The 12,643-nt window shown below is 43.0% G+C and overlaps 1 protein-coding gene across 1 annotated transcript in view; it reads left to right on the plus strand.

The window, feature by feature from the left end:
- Nucleotides 1-12,120, plus strand: part of LOC146192294 (cholinesterase 2-like) — a 36,352-nt gene extending 24,232 nt beyond the window's left edge. Inside the window, exons 6-7 of the mRNA XM_084600451.1 lie at nucleotides 6,067-6,210; nucleotides 12,048-12,120. Coding sequence (XP_084456577.1) covers nucleotides 6,067-6,210; nucleotides 12,048-12,120 — 217 coding nt within the window. The remainder of the gene's footprint in view (nucleotides 1-6,066; nucleotides 6,211-12,047) is intronic.
- Nucleotides 12,121-12,643: the final 523 nt, after the last annotated feature.

Here is a 12,643-nt window from a genome sequence, read left to right on the forward strand (position 1 = left end):
TCAGAGTAAAATATTATATGAGGGACGCCTCAGGAAATTGGACAGTAACAGATGGGCAGCTAAACTATTTAAATGCCTGTACTTAAAAAGCGTTGACTCACAATGGAGTAAAAGAACTAGGAAAATAACTAGTAAGTATGCTAGTCCCAAGGACGGAGAAATAAAGAGCATTAAGCAACAGGTAAAAAACACAGAAGATAAAAATTAGATAAATTCGATGGAAAAGAAACAGAGCGTGCCATTATACCGAAAGTGGAAAATGCAGATCAGGAAGGAAGCTTTCTTTGATAACTCACTGATAACTTTGATACTTTCTGAAGCTAAATCAGGCTGCCTTAGAACACGCAGCTACAAAAAGAAATTTAACAATGAAGATGACACATGTGCTATATGTGGTAACTCCAGTGAAACAATTGACCATATTATGCTCGAATGTAATGGTATCCATCCGGAAGTTGATGCAGGCGCAGTCACTGTTCCTGAAGTTGTGGGGTTTAGAGATACTAGTGGCCGGGTGAATAAACCGGTGGTGGAAACTAGAAAAAACAACTGGAAGATTGCTGGCTTAAAAGCAGAGAAGTGACATAATGTTAGTAATGTAGAAACAAAAATTTAAGAAATAGAATAAAGGTTTCGGTAACCAATATAAATCAATAATTAAGATACATGGAAAAAAACTGAGCATTATAGCTACTGCTACCACCCCGTTTCAAACGGGACGCTCCTATATTCCATCTATCCATCCCAAAGTTCTTTTCTAAGAACGTAAACAGATTTCCACGTTTCCACGTGGTTCACTCCGAACACCCAGAAAAAAAGTGCCCGACAAGTGTTTCAATGTTTAGTGACGAAGAACTTCTGAGACGCCATTGGCCAAGTTTGCAAAATCAAGAAAGTGCCTAAGGGTGGCCTCTTCTTAGAACTCCTCTATAACCACCAATGTGAAAATCTTGCAGCCATTTGAAGCAGCCTCAATTGAAGACACCCCTGTCACAATTAGCCCACACCGGTGGCGGAACACAGTTCATGGGGTCAATCCATATAATGACCTTAAGTATCTGACTGAGGAGGAACTACTTGAAGGACTGAAAGAACAAATGTTACCAATGTCTATCAAAATCAGAAGAGACAACAATGAAATTCAAACCAAACTCATCGCCTTGACTTTTGCTTTGAGCACTCTTCCCAAATCTGTCGAAGTAGGCTACACAAAACTCCAACTCCGACGTTACATATTTGACATTGCAGTGCTGCAGTTGTCAAAGATATGGGCACAGCTCCGAGAGCTGCCAAGGCCGACTAACATGTGCCAAATACGCTTCCGACGAATATGCCAGTGACGACTATCAAACCGAGCCAGCCACACCTCTGTACAAACCACGGTACAAACTGTAAAGGCAATAACCCAGCCTACTCACGATTTTTCCCAAAGTGGAAAAAAAAAAGAAAAATATATAATAACCCTAAAAGTAACTGAGAAAATTAAATTCGGAGAGGCGAGAATGCGGCTTTCGTTGGTCCTAAATCTAATTTACCACGTTGTGACGCAACAGGGCGAAGTCCCACACCAGACTTGGGCTTCTGTCCAGGTCACTTCCAGTGCAGGGTAATCCGCGCCCCATGTGGATGCAGCTGGTGCAGCTCCACCCCCTCCAAAACAGGCTTCGCGACCCTCCAGGTCAGCGGGACCAAAACCCTCTCCTCATACGGCGAGGCCCACCTCACACTTTCCTGTGCATTGTCAGCGGTCAGGATGCGATGGACACAACAACTTAAGGTAGTCCTCTGCCGCCGTCGTCTGGAAGGCGGCGGTACTCCTTGGAACGTACGAAAAAGGACAAACCCCCAATCACAGGTCCAAAATAAACCTAGTGTCTCGCTTCAACCATATAAAATAAGATGGCTTTTGTAAAAACTGGAATTGCAGAAAACTGCTTAATAACTTAGGAGAAATAGAGGACATATTAGCAACATAATCGCCTGTAGCTTTGTGTTTACAGGAAAGGAAGTTGAGTCCCCAACACACGAACATCCTAAAAAATACAGTCTTCCGCCGTGACCGGGAGCATGCTAGCAGGATCTCGATGGGTGTCGCCATCATAGTTCAGAGCCAAATCGCAGCTCGTCAACACAGGCTCAAAACTCGGTTAGAGGCAGTAGCTGCCACACTTCTTACTTTCAAAACGATAACAATTTGCAGTGTTCATAGACCCACATCTCAAAATTACACTCTATGATATTGAAAACCTTTAAAACCAATTTCGAGATCCATGTTTAGTTGCAGGAGATTTTAACGCCCACTTGTTTTTCTGGGCCATGGAAAGAACTAACAGAAGAGGCCAGATTTTAGCTAATTTTTTTCTTGCAATAATATTTGAATGCTTAACACAAAAAAAAACACATACTTCTCACCCAGTTAAGGGGAATTGAGCTAAATTGATATATCTTTTTGTTGTCCATCTGTTCTTAGCGGTTTCTTAATGGGATGTCTTGGATAATTCACATGGGAGTGGCCGCCTGGCTACTGCAATCAGCCTAACATCACCGACTATCATTTTAACTAAACCGCGGCGTTGAAAGCTCCAGTTAGCTGACAGGAAACTTTATAACGCACGAGCTACCTTATAAAATCTACATTCAGAACTGAATGAATGTTTTACCACTTGTATCTTAGCTGCCCCACGCCAAGCCATCCCTCAATCACCAGTAGGGGTACGAGCGAACAATAAAGTGTAGTGAACACAAGATTGGAGGGAGGCAAAGAAAAAACAAAATAAGGCACGCGGTATATTTCGTAGGTACCCCACACAAGAAAATCTTAAAGCTTTCAAAAAGGCTAGAGCTAAAGCGGGCTATGTGGGCTGTAATCCTGCAAAAGCATCATACAAACAATACATTTCGTCTATAAATAGAAACATAACATCTAAAAACATGTGGGAGAAAGAAAATAAACTAAAGGGCAGTTACTTCTCATTTATAGTTCCTCTCTTTACAGACCAACATGTCCACACAAGCAAAGACGAGTAAGCAGACATTTTAGATGAACGTTTTTTTTTTTTTCTAGGTATCCAGCTCATTACACTATTCAGAATCATATTTAAACTATACAAACCAAGCGGAAAGAAAAAAACTTACCTACAACTGGCAATGCTCATTAGCCATACAATAGTTTCCTTACTCTACAAGGAATAAATGTAGTTTTTCCGGTAAGCAGACAGCACCAGGCGCAGACGAAATACATTATCAAATGGTGGCTCACCTTTTGAATTTACAGTTGAAGCACTTCTGAAAATTTTTTGATGATGTTTGGACGTTAGGAGAAATACCGATGGCCTAGAAGAAAGCCATTATCGTCCCTTGATTGAAACATTGAAATCTATCGACCTCCCCAAACAGTTAAAGGCCCCTAGCCCTAACAAGTTCTCTCGCTAAATCCTTCGAAAGTATCATAAATATTACGCTCATGTATACACTGGAATCCGGCAAACTTCGTGAGCCCCACCAATGCGGCTTTAAAAAAGATCATGTTTTACAGCTGATCGTCTTGCAGCTTAGAAAATATGGTTCGATAAGCGTTTATACACAGGCAGCAGTGCCTTGCTATCTTTTTTTATCTAGAAAAAGTCTACGACACAACCTGGAGGTTTGGAATTCTGCGTGACCTGGGAGACCTTCGCATCTGAGGCAGAGTACTGAAATGTTGAATGACTTTCTGTCCAATCTTTCATTTCAATTACTTCTCGGTGCCACTAAGTCAAGAGCCTTCACTCAGGAAAATAGTGTGCCTTGGGGATGTACCACACTCTTATGTACCACACTGTTTATAGTAGAACTAAACTCCATTTCAAAAATAATTCGCGAGTCCATCATGTATTCAGTCTACATTGATGACCTGCAAATAGCATGTTCGTGTTCTAGTGCATCAGCATGCGAGAGACAAATCCAGGTAATAGTAAATGAACTAGCGAGATGGGCAGACCGAAATGGTTTCGGTTCTTCAGACAGAAGGCGGTGGCTGTTTTATTCTCCCTTAGCCGAGTTTTACATGCAGACCCCACAGTCTATCTCAATAATATTGCTCTACCAGTAAAACATGAATATAATTCTCTAGTTATTACCTTCTACAGAAAGCTACTTTCGTCCCTCATACAACTGCACTACAAAAAGAAAGTCTTCAGCTCATAGAACGTGCTTAAATTGCTGCCACATAAACGCTGGGGATCCGACAGGACATGCCTCCTGCAGATGTATCGTTCGGTTGTACGTTCGAGCTTAGGTTATAGTTGCATAGCGTATGGGTCTGCAAGACCCTCATACTTGAAACGACTGGACCCAATCAACCACGGTTTGAATCTTTATACCGGTGCGTACACGAAATCGCATGTCACAAGCCTATATGGGGACGCAAAAGAAACGCCACTACATGAAAGAATTATCCTTACAATTTCATACGATTCGCAAATTTGTTTATTTCAAAAACACATCTATTACCACATACTTATAAAACCCTGCTCAAGAACATTCTTCAATAATAAACTTTAAGCCATCAGACCTCTAATACTCCGTTTTTAAGAGCAATCCCGGTAACTCAACATACTGGATGCACTCCCTGATATTGCACTTAGACCTGACCCACTCCCACCTTGGTAGAAATTTCCTGTTAAGATAAGCTCATATTAACGCACTTTCGCAAAGCACATACACCGTACGAACACATTATACAAGAGTTCTTGGCACTAAATGACAAATACGGTGATCACACAGCATTTTAATCATATACTATGGTGAGGCAGGCCAAAAGTAAAGAAAAATAATGCGCCTCTGCAGATGGTTTCAAAACAATGCTTACTTGATGTTCGCAGCTCTGTAATAGAAGAAGAACAAGATAAAAGAGGTCGCCACAATGCGCCTCAGCTTTTAATTCTGAATGTTACGCCATATCCCTAGGAGTAGGAAAAACAGTCAACAAAATTGAGAACAGTATCATTTACACAAAATCCCTAAGCGTACCTACATCAGTACATCACAAAAATGCAACAAAGCCTTTGGTAGGGGCATAACCAATAACGTAGTAATGGCAAGAACACCGGGACTTAACATTAAATTTTGTTGGGTACCAAGCCAAGTTGGAATCAGCGGTAATGAGAGTGCTGACGTATGCGCTGCGGCCGCCTGTAATGCTCAAATGCAGAAGGTGAAAATTGCACACAGTGATGCTTCTAGATTTGTGCTAAGGAAACTAAGAGAAAAATTGGCAAGGAGCATAGGATAATGAAGTAAATATGTTGCACCTCGTAGAGCCAGTTATAGAAAAATGGGAAACATGCAGCCATCAAGAATGTTTCATTGCAGCAATTTTGTGCCGCCTTCGTGTCGGACAAGCACACACTTGACACATTATTTCCTACTAGCAAAGAATGGCAGACCCACATGCGAATACTGTTGAGATGAAGTTACCACAAGCCTCACCTTAATATCTTGCTCGAACCTCGATGAATTTAGAAAAAAGCAGTTCCCACAGTTCTATGACAACTACATTCCGCTACACCCCAGCTTTTTCTAGGAAAAAATTAACTAGTGAAAACTTCTCTGATGCATTTCCTAAGATACGCAAACATCAACTTATTTTAGAGTTTTAAATTAGTATTTTAACTTCCTCTCACAAGCCACATGTGTAAACCTTGCGTTTGTAGCATGATGGCTTTAGTTGCCTATGTGCCAGAAAACCTAACAGAACACAAAAAGATTCAGCGTAGTATGATATACGCAAAGGCGCCAAGGTGACTAGAACAGCCTGAAACAATATGAAAGTAGACGCAAGTAGCTGTAGTAATTCAAGATACATCTCGACGCCTCTTGCGCGACAAACAAAATGATTATGATTAAAATAGTTTAACATTGACAACATTTAGCAAGTAAATAAATATTCCTGTGTTGTTACGTCACATTGCGCACAATGAGAAGCGTCGTTATTGTCCTGTGAATGAATTTTTTTCACGGTAACTTTGGAGCTGCCAAGCGTATCGATGCATGCATAATGTTTGTGCTCTTTTGTCTCCTCTTCAGACAACTCCCAGAAGTCGAGAAGGAGATCTACGACAAATACACGTTCACACTTTCCGACGTCACATTGGGCAACTCGAGCATCGAGGCTTCCGGCAGGCTTGACCCCCGGAAGCAATACTGCGATTTTTTGAAGCCGCACTACATGTAAATACATATTTTGGTGGTAACATTGCGCGCGGACGTTGAAATTCTTTTATTTGGTCCTGAAACCCTAATATATGTCCTTATATGTTTCACCCTGAAGCTATAACAGACGCTTGCTCTGAAAGAGAGCCTCTATCCAGAGCAGTGACACGGCAAGGTGTCGAACATTAAGTGCCACAGAGTGTTGGGACTGTTCTTTTAATTATTTATGCTATTTGGCGCTTTCTGTCTTTAATGTGTGGAAGCAATAGTACAGGGTAAATTAAACAGGACGGAAAAGATCAATTTCTTCTTCTGAAATACAATAAGCGCTGAGAATGTCAGAATTCAGTCATAATAGCCCCAAATGACCGTTCCATTGGATCGACGCCAGAGAGGCTCCCTAGGAGGATGATGGGGGTTTGCAGAAATATTTCAGGAAGAATATGACGTCATAGCACTAATGGATCCCGTTTCCCGGCTATCCTTGCTGGTTTTTGTTCGCGTCCATTGAATTTGCTGCTTGTATATCAATACTATTTCCGTGATTTTTTTTCCTGTGATACCTCGCACGCATTCCTTAGCACACAGTCATTTGTGTAAGGCCACGTGACATAGGTACAAAGCCAGATAAGCGTGCCTGCGTGGCTCAGTGGTAGCGTACCTCGCTTCGAGCGTCGGTCGGCAACACTTGCGTACTAAAAACCTTTGTGTGGGATTTCACTCGAGAAAGTAGTGGACGATAAGAAACTAGGCCAAAGAGTGAAAACAGGATTAAAAAAAAAAACTTTGTTCCTTCAGTACGTATTCCTCAGCCTGGAGCCGGTGACCATGTGGCCTGAAAAAGAAATAAAAGAGGCAGTACCAGGAAAAACTATAGTGAGGGGTGGATGATTCGTCAGCACCTAAAGCAGGGGTGCAGACACACCTCTCTTGAAAAGGGACGGGCATTCCAAAGGGTTCTGATAAGGAATTCCTTATCCTTAGGAATAATTCCTTTCTGTATTCTTAATTTCTCGGGAATAAGGAATTCCTTATCAGGACCCTTTGGAATGCCCGTCCCTTTTAATGAAATGAGGGGAGGGGATTTTCAATCGGCTTCTGTAAACATTCAGAGGCGTGAAATGCTCTTCCTACCTCAGGGCTGAGTTGGATCGTTTATTTATGAGAAGTGGTTTTTTTTTTTTTCCTGAAGACGTTGGAACGGGTTAGGAAAGGTGAGAGCGCAATAGGAAGGACATTTTAAGGACAATTAGGATCCAGAGGCAGGCAAGCTACTTCTAGGCCGTGCAGCCGCTTTCGTACGGCTTGGTTGAAGCGAGGCTTTAACCCCTTCTCAAGAGCGAAAGCCACTGATCCGCCCGCTGCCTCTCAATATCTTCCCGTGTCCTAAATGCAGCGATAAGCGTTTCGTTACCCAACGCTATAATCTGCGGGCAGCGGTACTTGCTGTTTTGCTCTACCACTACCTGCCACAGTTTCCAGGTGGCATGTTACACCGACGACGACGGCTATTCGGCGCAATACACAAAAACGAGCGCCTAAAATCTGCGGTCGCATATAGCCGCAAAATAATTAATTGTGAAGCTGTTAAATTCGTGTGCGCTAACGAGGAACGCTTAGGTTTGCGAAAAAAAGGCGCTTTTTCTTCTTCAGTGAAATGTTCTCTAAGGAGTTTTGACGAATTACTAGCTCGAGTGATCGGTAGACGGGAGCTGTTAAAGCTTTCGCATTCTGCCGTTCAAGCGGAGCTTAACCGTCGTTCTCCATCCCCTCTCCCTTAAATTGGCGTTCGAAGCATGAGATTGACCCAGTAGACTATATAATCTTCTATTTCGTTCAGGCCGGCGAGCCATTTCCAGGTGGATAGGACCAAGTGTTTAACAGAGCTGCAAATGTAGATCACGTCGGGGTTGTCGGAGTTCTTGTATTTGGGGTACAGGGTCCTACCCGGAACATTCCACGACACTACCCGTGGTATAGGCTTTTTTAGTATAGTAGAAAGGGAAGGAGTCAACTGAATTGATTTGCGACATATATGGGAGAAAGGATATTGGGACAAGTACACCGTGGGATAGAGATGACGGGAACTTTTGCCTAGGTGTAGAAAATGCACGCATGAACATATAAAGGGTTTTGTAGGGTTTATCGTCCCAAAGTGGCTCAGGCTGTATTCGACGTCGTAGCGCAGGACTCCGGAAATTTAAGACCACCCGTAGTTCTTTAACATGCACTGACATCGCACAACACACGAGCGCCTTGCTTTTAAAAAGGGTAATCAAGATTATTATAATTATTGAAGTAGATAAGTCAGATAGTAAAATAGAAATCAAAGAAACCCCTCTTCCGTACCACTACTGTTTCTTGGGAAACAGATAAAGCCAGCGCCCAAGTTGTACCAAGGGTAGAATAAGGTGGAGAAAGTGGTTACACAGTACCAAAGAAAATCATACAGGGATTGGGTTCAAGGGTAGCGTCAGAACGCAAGCCAATATTTCGACAAGACTATTTGTCTTCGTCCAGCCCTCGTCTGCTGTTTTCTTGACATCGCCTAAGGTTTATGTCACATACCTTTAGTCTGCAAATATTTGGTGAGGCGCAAATCGGGGTGTCGCTCACTGGCTGTTTATTGCCGCAGTATACTCTGCATCGGAGCCATTTTCCCGCGACGTTTGTTCCACTTCTCTGAGATTTGGTAACTTCAATTCCAGAACAAGCCACTGTTTTTCAAAAGATCAGCTTTGGTAACAAGTGTATCCACCAAATGAATACCAATTTTCTACTCGAATGAAAGCGTAAACAGGTGATCCGACCATTGGAGTGTTACTGTAAATGTGTCTCTGTCATGTTTTGATCCCCTCAGTAGAAGTCACACTTGACACTCGTGTTCCGTGTATGGTTATAACGGTAACTCGGTATACAAATTGGAGGGGCCTAATTTTCCCGTTCCTAATTGCGAACGTCTGCCCACTTCATTTTCTCGCGCCTCTGATGAGTTGCAGCCTTTACCGACATGAGCTGGGTAGAACGCGTTAAATTATTTGTGTCATGTGATGAGAACCGCATGTGTGCCATCTTTGCTGACATCCTGCAGGGCGATCGGCGTGGCGAGGGCGGATCAACCACACCTGAGAGCCCTGAATGCGGGGCCTGTTCGATAACAAGAAATCGAGTTAGTAGATTTTTTTCAAGAATACTCGAGCTGTACAGGAATAAAATATGCGCCATATGTGTCGTTCGCTTTGCTCACCCCCTATCATCTGAAGATGTCACACTTCGTGCTCATCACTACATCTTATAAACCTGTTCAAAAGAGGTACGATAATATTCGATATTTCTGATATCAAATCGAATCGGTTTTCATTCGTTCATTCGAAACGAAACATTGATATTCAAGATTTTCAAATATTCAAACTTTTTTTTATATTGAGTTGCAACCGTATATTGCATCGAACTTGTCAATGCCCGCTGAAGCATAATTGGAAGATTTCCGCTAATTATCCCTACATCGAGCTATTGTGTCAGAGAATCACAGATGCTTGCTTTTCACTATGCTAGATTTTGATCTGATCCCACATACTGTTAACGGGCTTTCACGCTCGCCCCACCTAAGAGCAACAAGGTGGCCGACCTGCTGCTTAGAGCAATCGCAATGCGAAGGCATACCTTTTTTAAATGACCAAGCATGACTTCACGAAGTAAATCGAAAATCCACTAGGTATTTGAGAACCCTTGACCTTTGACTTTCAAGAAAATAGGTTGTCGATACGGATTCAACTCCTACATATTCCTTGGACAGCACGTACAAAACAAAGCTTTCGGTGCAACCGATCGCACCGTGTATATAGCTTCCTCTCTAGCGCTGTGTAATGCGTCTTATCGTCTTCAGCCGTTTCCTACCGTGCGCAGCGGATTCAAGCACACCGCTATCGCATTGTCCTCTTACGGTACGTTAAGCGGTCTAAAAATTTTAGACCGCGGTACCAGCAAGCATTCCAGTCACCGATACGCAATTCCTCTCTCTCAACAGTAGGGTCCCGGAACATCTCCCTCCTCCTCACTGGTCATATGCCAGCAATTTAAACGGTTAGTCCGCATATAAGCGCCTCCTAATGTTACGTAAAGTTGACACACACTCAGTGACGGCGGAAAGTAATTTCTGAAATTATTACACTTTTAGTGTGAGCGTTCCCGTACCACAGCACTGATGTGGCCTCCCGGCTCTTACATCGCTGCTTTTACAGCAACCTAAATGGAAAACTTCACAGCTTTCAGCCTAAAAGACAACGCACCCACACGATTTATCTCGGTATTTTATTTTGCTAGTGTCAACTGTAAAAAAAAAAAAGCCCACGAGTATACTATTGAAAAAGTGGATTCGAAACGCTGTTTCGGCGTTCGAAAACGCCGAGCTAAATCCATGCGCCACAGAAGCGACGGTACGCACAGGCGTTAGTAGACCAATCCCTACGAGCGATTTGCGCATGGCGCCGGTTCTCCGGAAGTTGGACAGCCGCCATGTTAGTTGTAGCCGGTTGGTCAGAGCGCTCACATATACCTACGCTACTGCCATCCCCGCTCCACACTCACTGCATATTTCTCATACTTCAGCGCCGAGAGAAATTCATGTCATTATTTTACAAAATTACATTTTCTGTTACAAGTAAGGCATTTTAAGGGTCCTTCTGCTTTTTTAATGGTTCTTTGGTCAAAAATTCATCGGTTTGCGCGGCACCACGTGTCGGAAATATGATTGCTGCGTAAAAAAATTCGTACCTCGGTAATTTGTGTTTCTAGTCTTTGATGACGATTGTGTGATAGGCTGTGGAGATGTAAAAAATTATAAATAATTGTTGATTTGAAGGAATGAAAAACTGAAAATTATGAAAAGGTTGTTAAAGGAGTCAAAATGTTCATAATGAAACCCAGTGCTTGATGATGCTTAAGAAGATTGAGTGTGTAAGTGACCGATTCATCATTTGAAATAATTGAAAAGAAACGAGGGAAAAATTGCTAAAAATGGGTTCAGAGGTCTTACCATGGTCAGGATGAAAAGCGAATCATTGATGATGCTAATTAAGATCTTCGAGTGTGTAATTGATCAAATAAGCAATTGAAATAATTACATAATATGGGAAATGGATTCAAAGGCGTGAATTTGCTCAGAGTGAAAAGCCAATGCTGGCTGATGCTAAGTATCAGTAAAAAAAATTTAAAAAGAATGAAAGTAATAAAGAAATGAAGAAGTAAAAAGCATCCGTGTGTGTAGAATAATATAATTCATACCCTTAACGGCGGAGCTTAAGCGTCCTACTAATTTTTGTTCCCGTTGCTGCCGGCTGATACGCTGTGAGTATCATATTGTAACGCTCTTGACGTCACCACGTAACGCAACGTTACTAAGACAAAATAACGGCGCACAAAGGCCAGGCGGCACCTCAACTCCCATCCGCTTCTCTTCGTCCTCCTACACTGAGTTCCTCTTCAATATTCATCTTGTCTGTAACATTTTCCCCCTTTCGTAAACGAAGCCCTCCGGGCGACTGTGCAGGATGATCATCCTGCAGCATATTTCTAGTTCTCTGAGCCCGCCTTCGCGCTCCTTCCTTCTCTTCGATTCCCACCTCGTTTTTTGATCGCCACTACACAGTGCCTGGCAAGATTGTTGTCGCTCAGCCTCGTGTCCTATTGCTCCTTTGAGCGTGTTTTCATGCTAGGCTGTAGTTCTACCTTTGTTATGCACCAAATAGGTCAGATTCAGATCGTCCGGTAATTCACTTCGCCGAGCCGTTCTAAGATCACATATGGGTCAGTGTACCGTACCAGCATTTTCTGGTGAGAGCCACGCTTTCTCACAGGTTTCCAAAGCCAGACAAGGTCACCGGGGAGGTCGGTGTTCTGGCGATGGTGGTCGTCAACTTTGAACAGTGAACTTTCGATCAGTCTTGTACCGTCAAAGTCCTCAGACAGGCTATCCGCCGCGCTTTTCAACCAGGCGAAGTTCCCGCTATGAACAGGTCGTCGCTAGGGGAAAATGGGAGGATGGTGTCGAGGGGAGCGGGCTTACAGTGAGAAGAACAGAATATAACCTTTTGTCTCATTCCTGGCAGTGTTGAAGGCGTATGTGATGAATGGAAGAGCGCAGCCCCAGTTTTATGGCCCGAAGCGGCGTACGTTGTAAGCATATTCGTGACTCGTGAGAGGTCTGTTGCTGCGTTCTATTAAACCATATCTGAATGTGATAAAATGTCGAATGTCTGAAATGAAATGCACATAAACGGAGAAGTTCTTCACTTACATCGGCAGTAAACCTGCGGCCGCTGTCACAACTCTCGGGGGACCATGTCACTAGATGAATTAATGCAGCATAATAAGAGATATTTGGTAGTCTGTAACGGCGGGAAGAACGGCCGTCTCACAGTAGCGAGTGAAATGGTCCACACTTGCAGCGGCC

This window comes from Amblyomma maculatum, chromosome 4 (assembly GCF_055883805.1).
Source record: "Amblyomma maculatum isolate TAMU_Amacu chromosome 4, ASM5588380v1, whole genome shotgun sequence".
NCBI lineage: Eukaryota > Metazoa > Arthropoda > Arachnida > Ixodida > Ixodidae > Amblyomma > Amblyomma maculatum.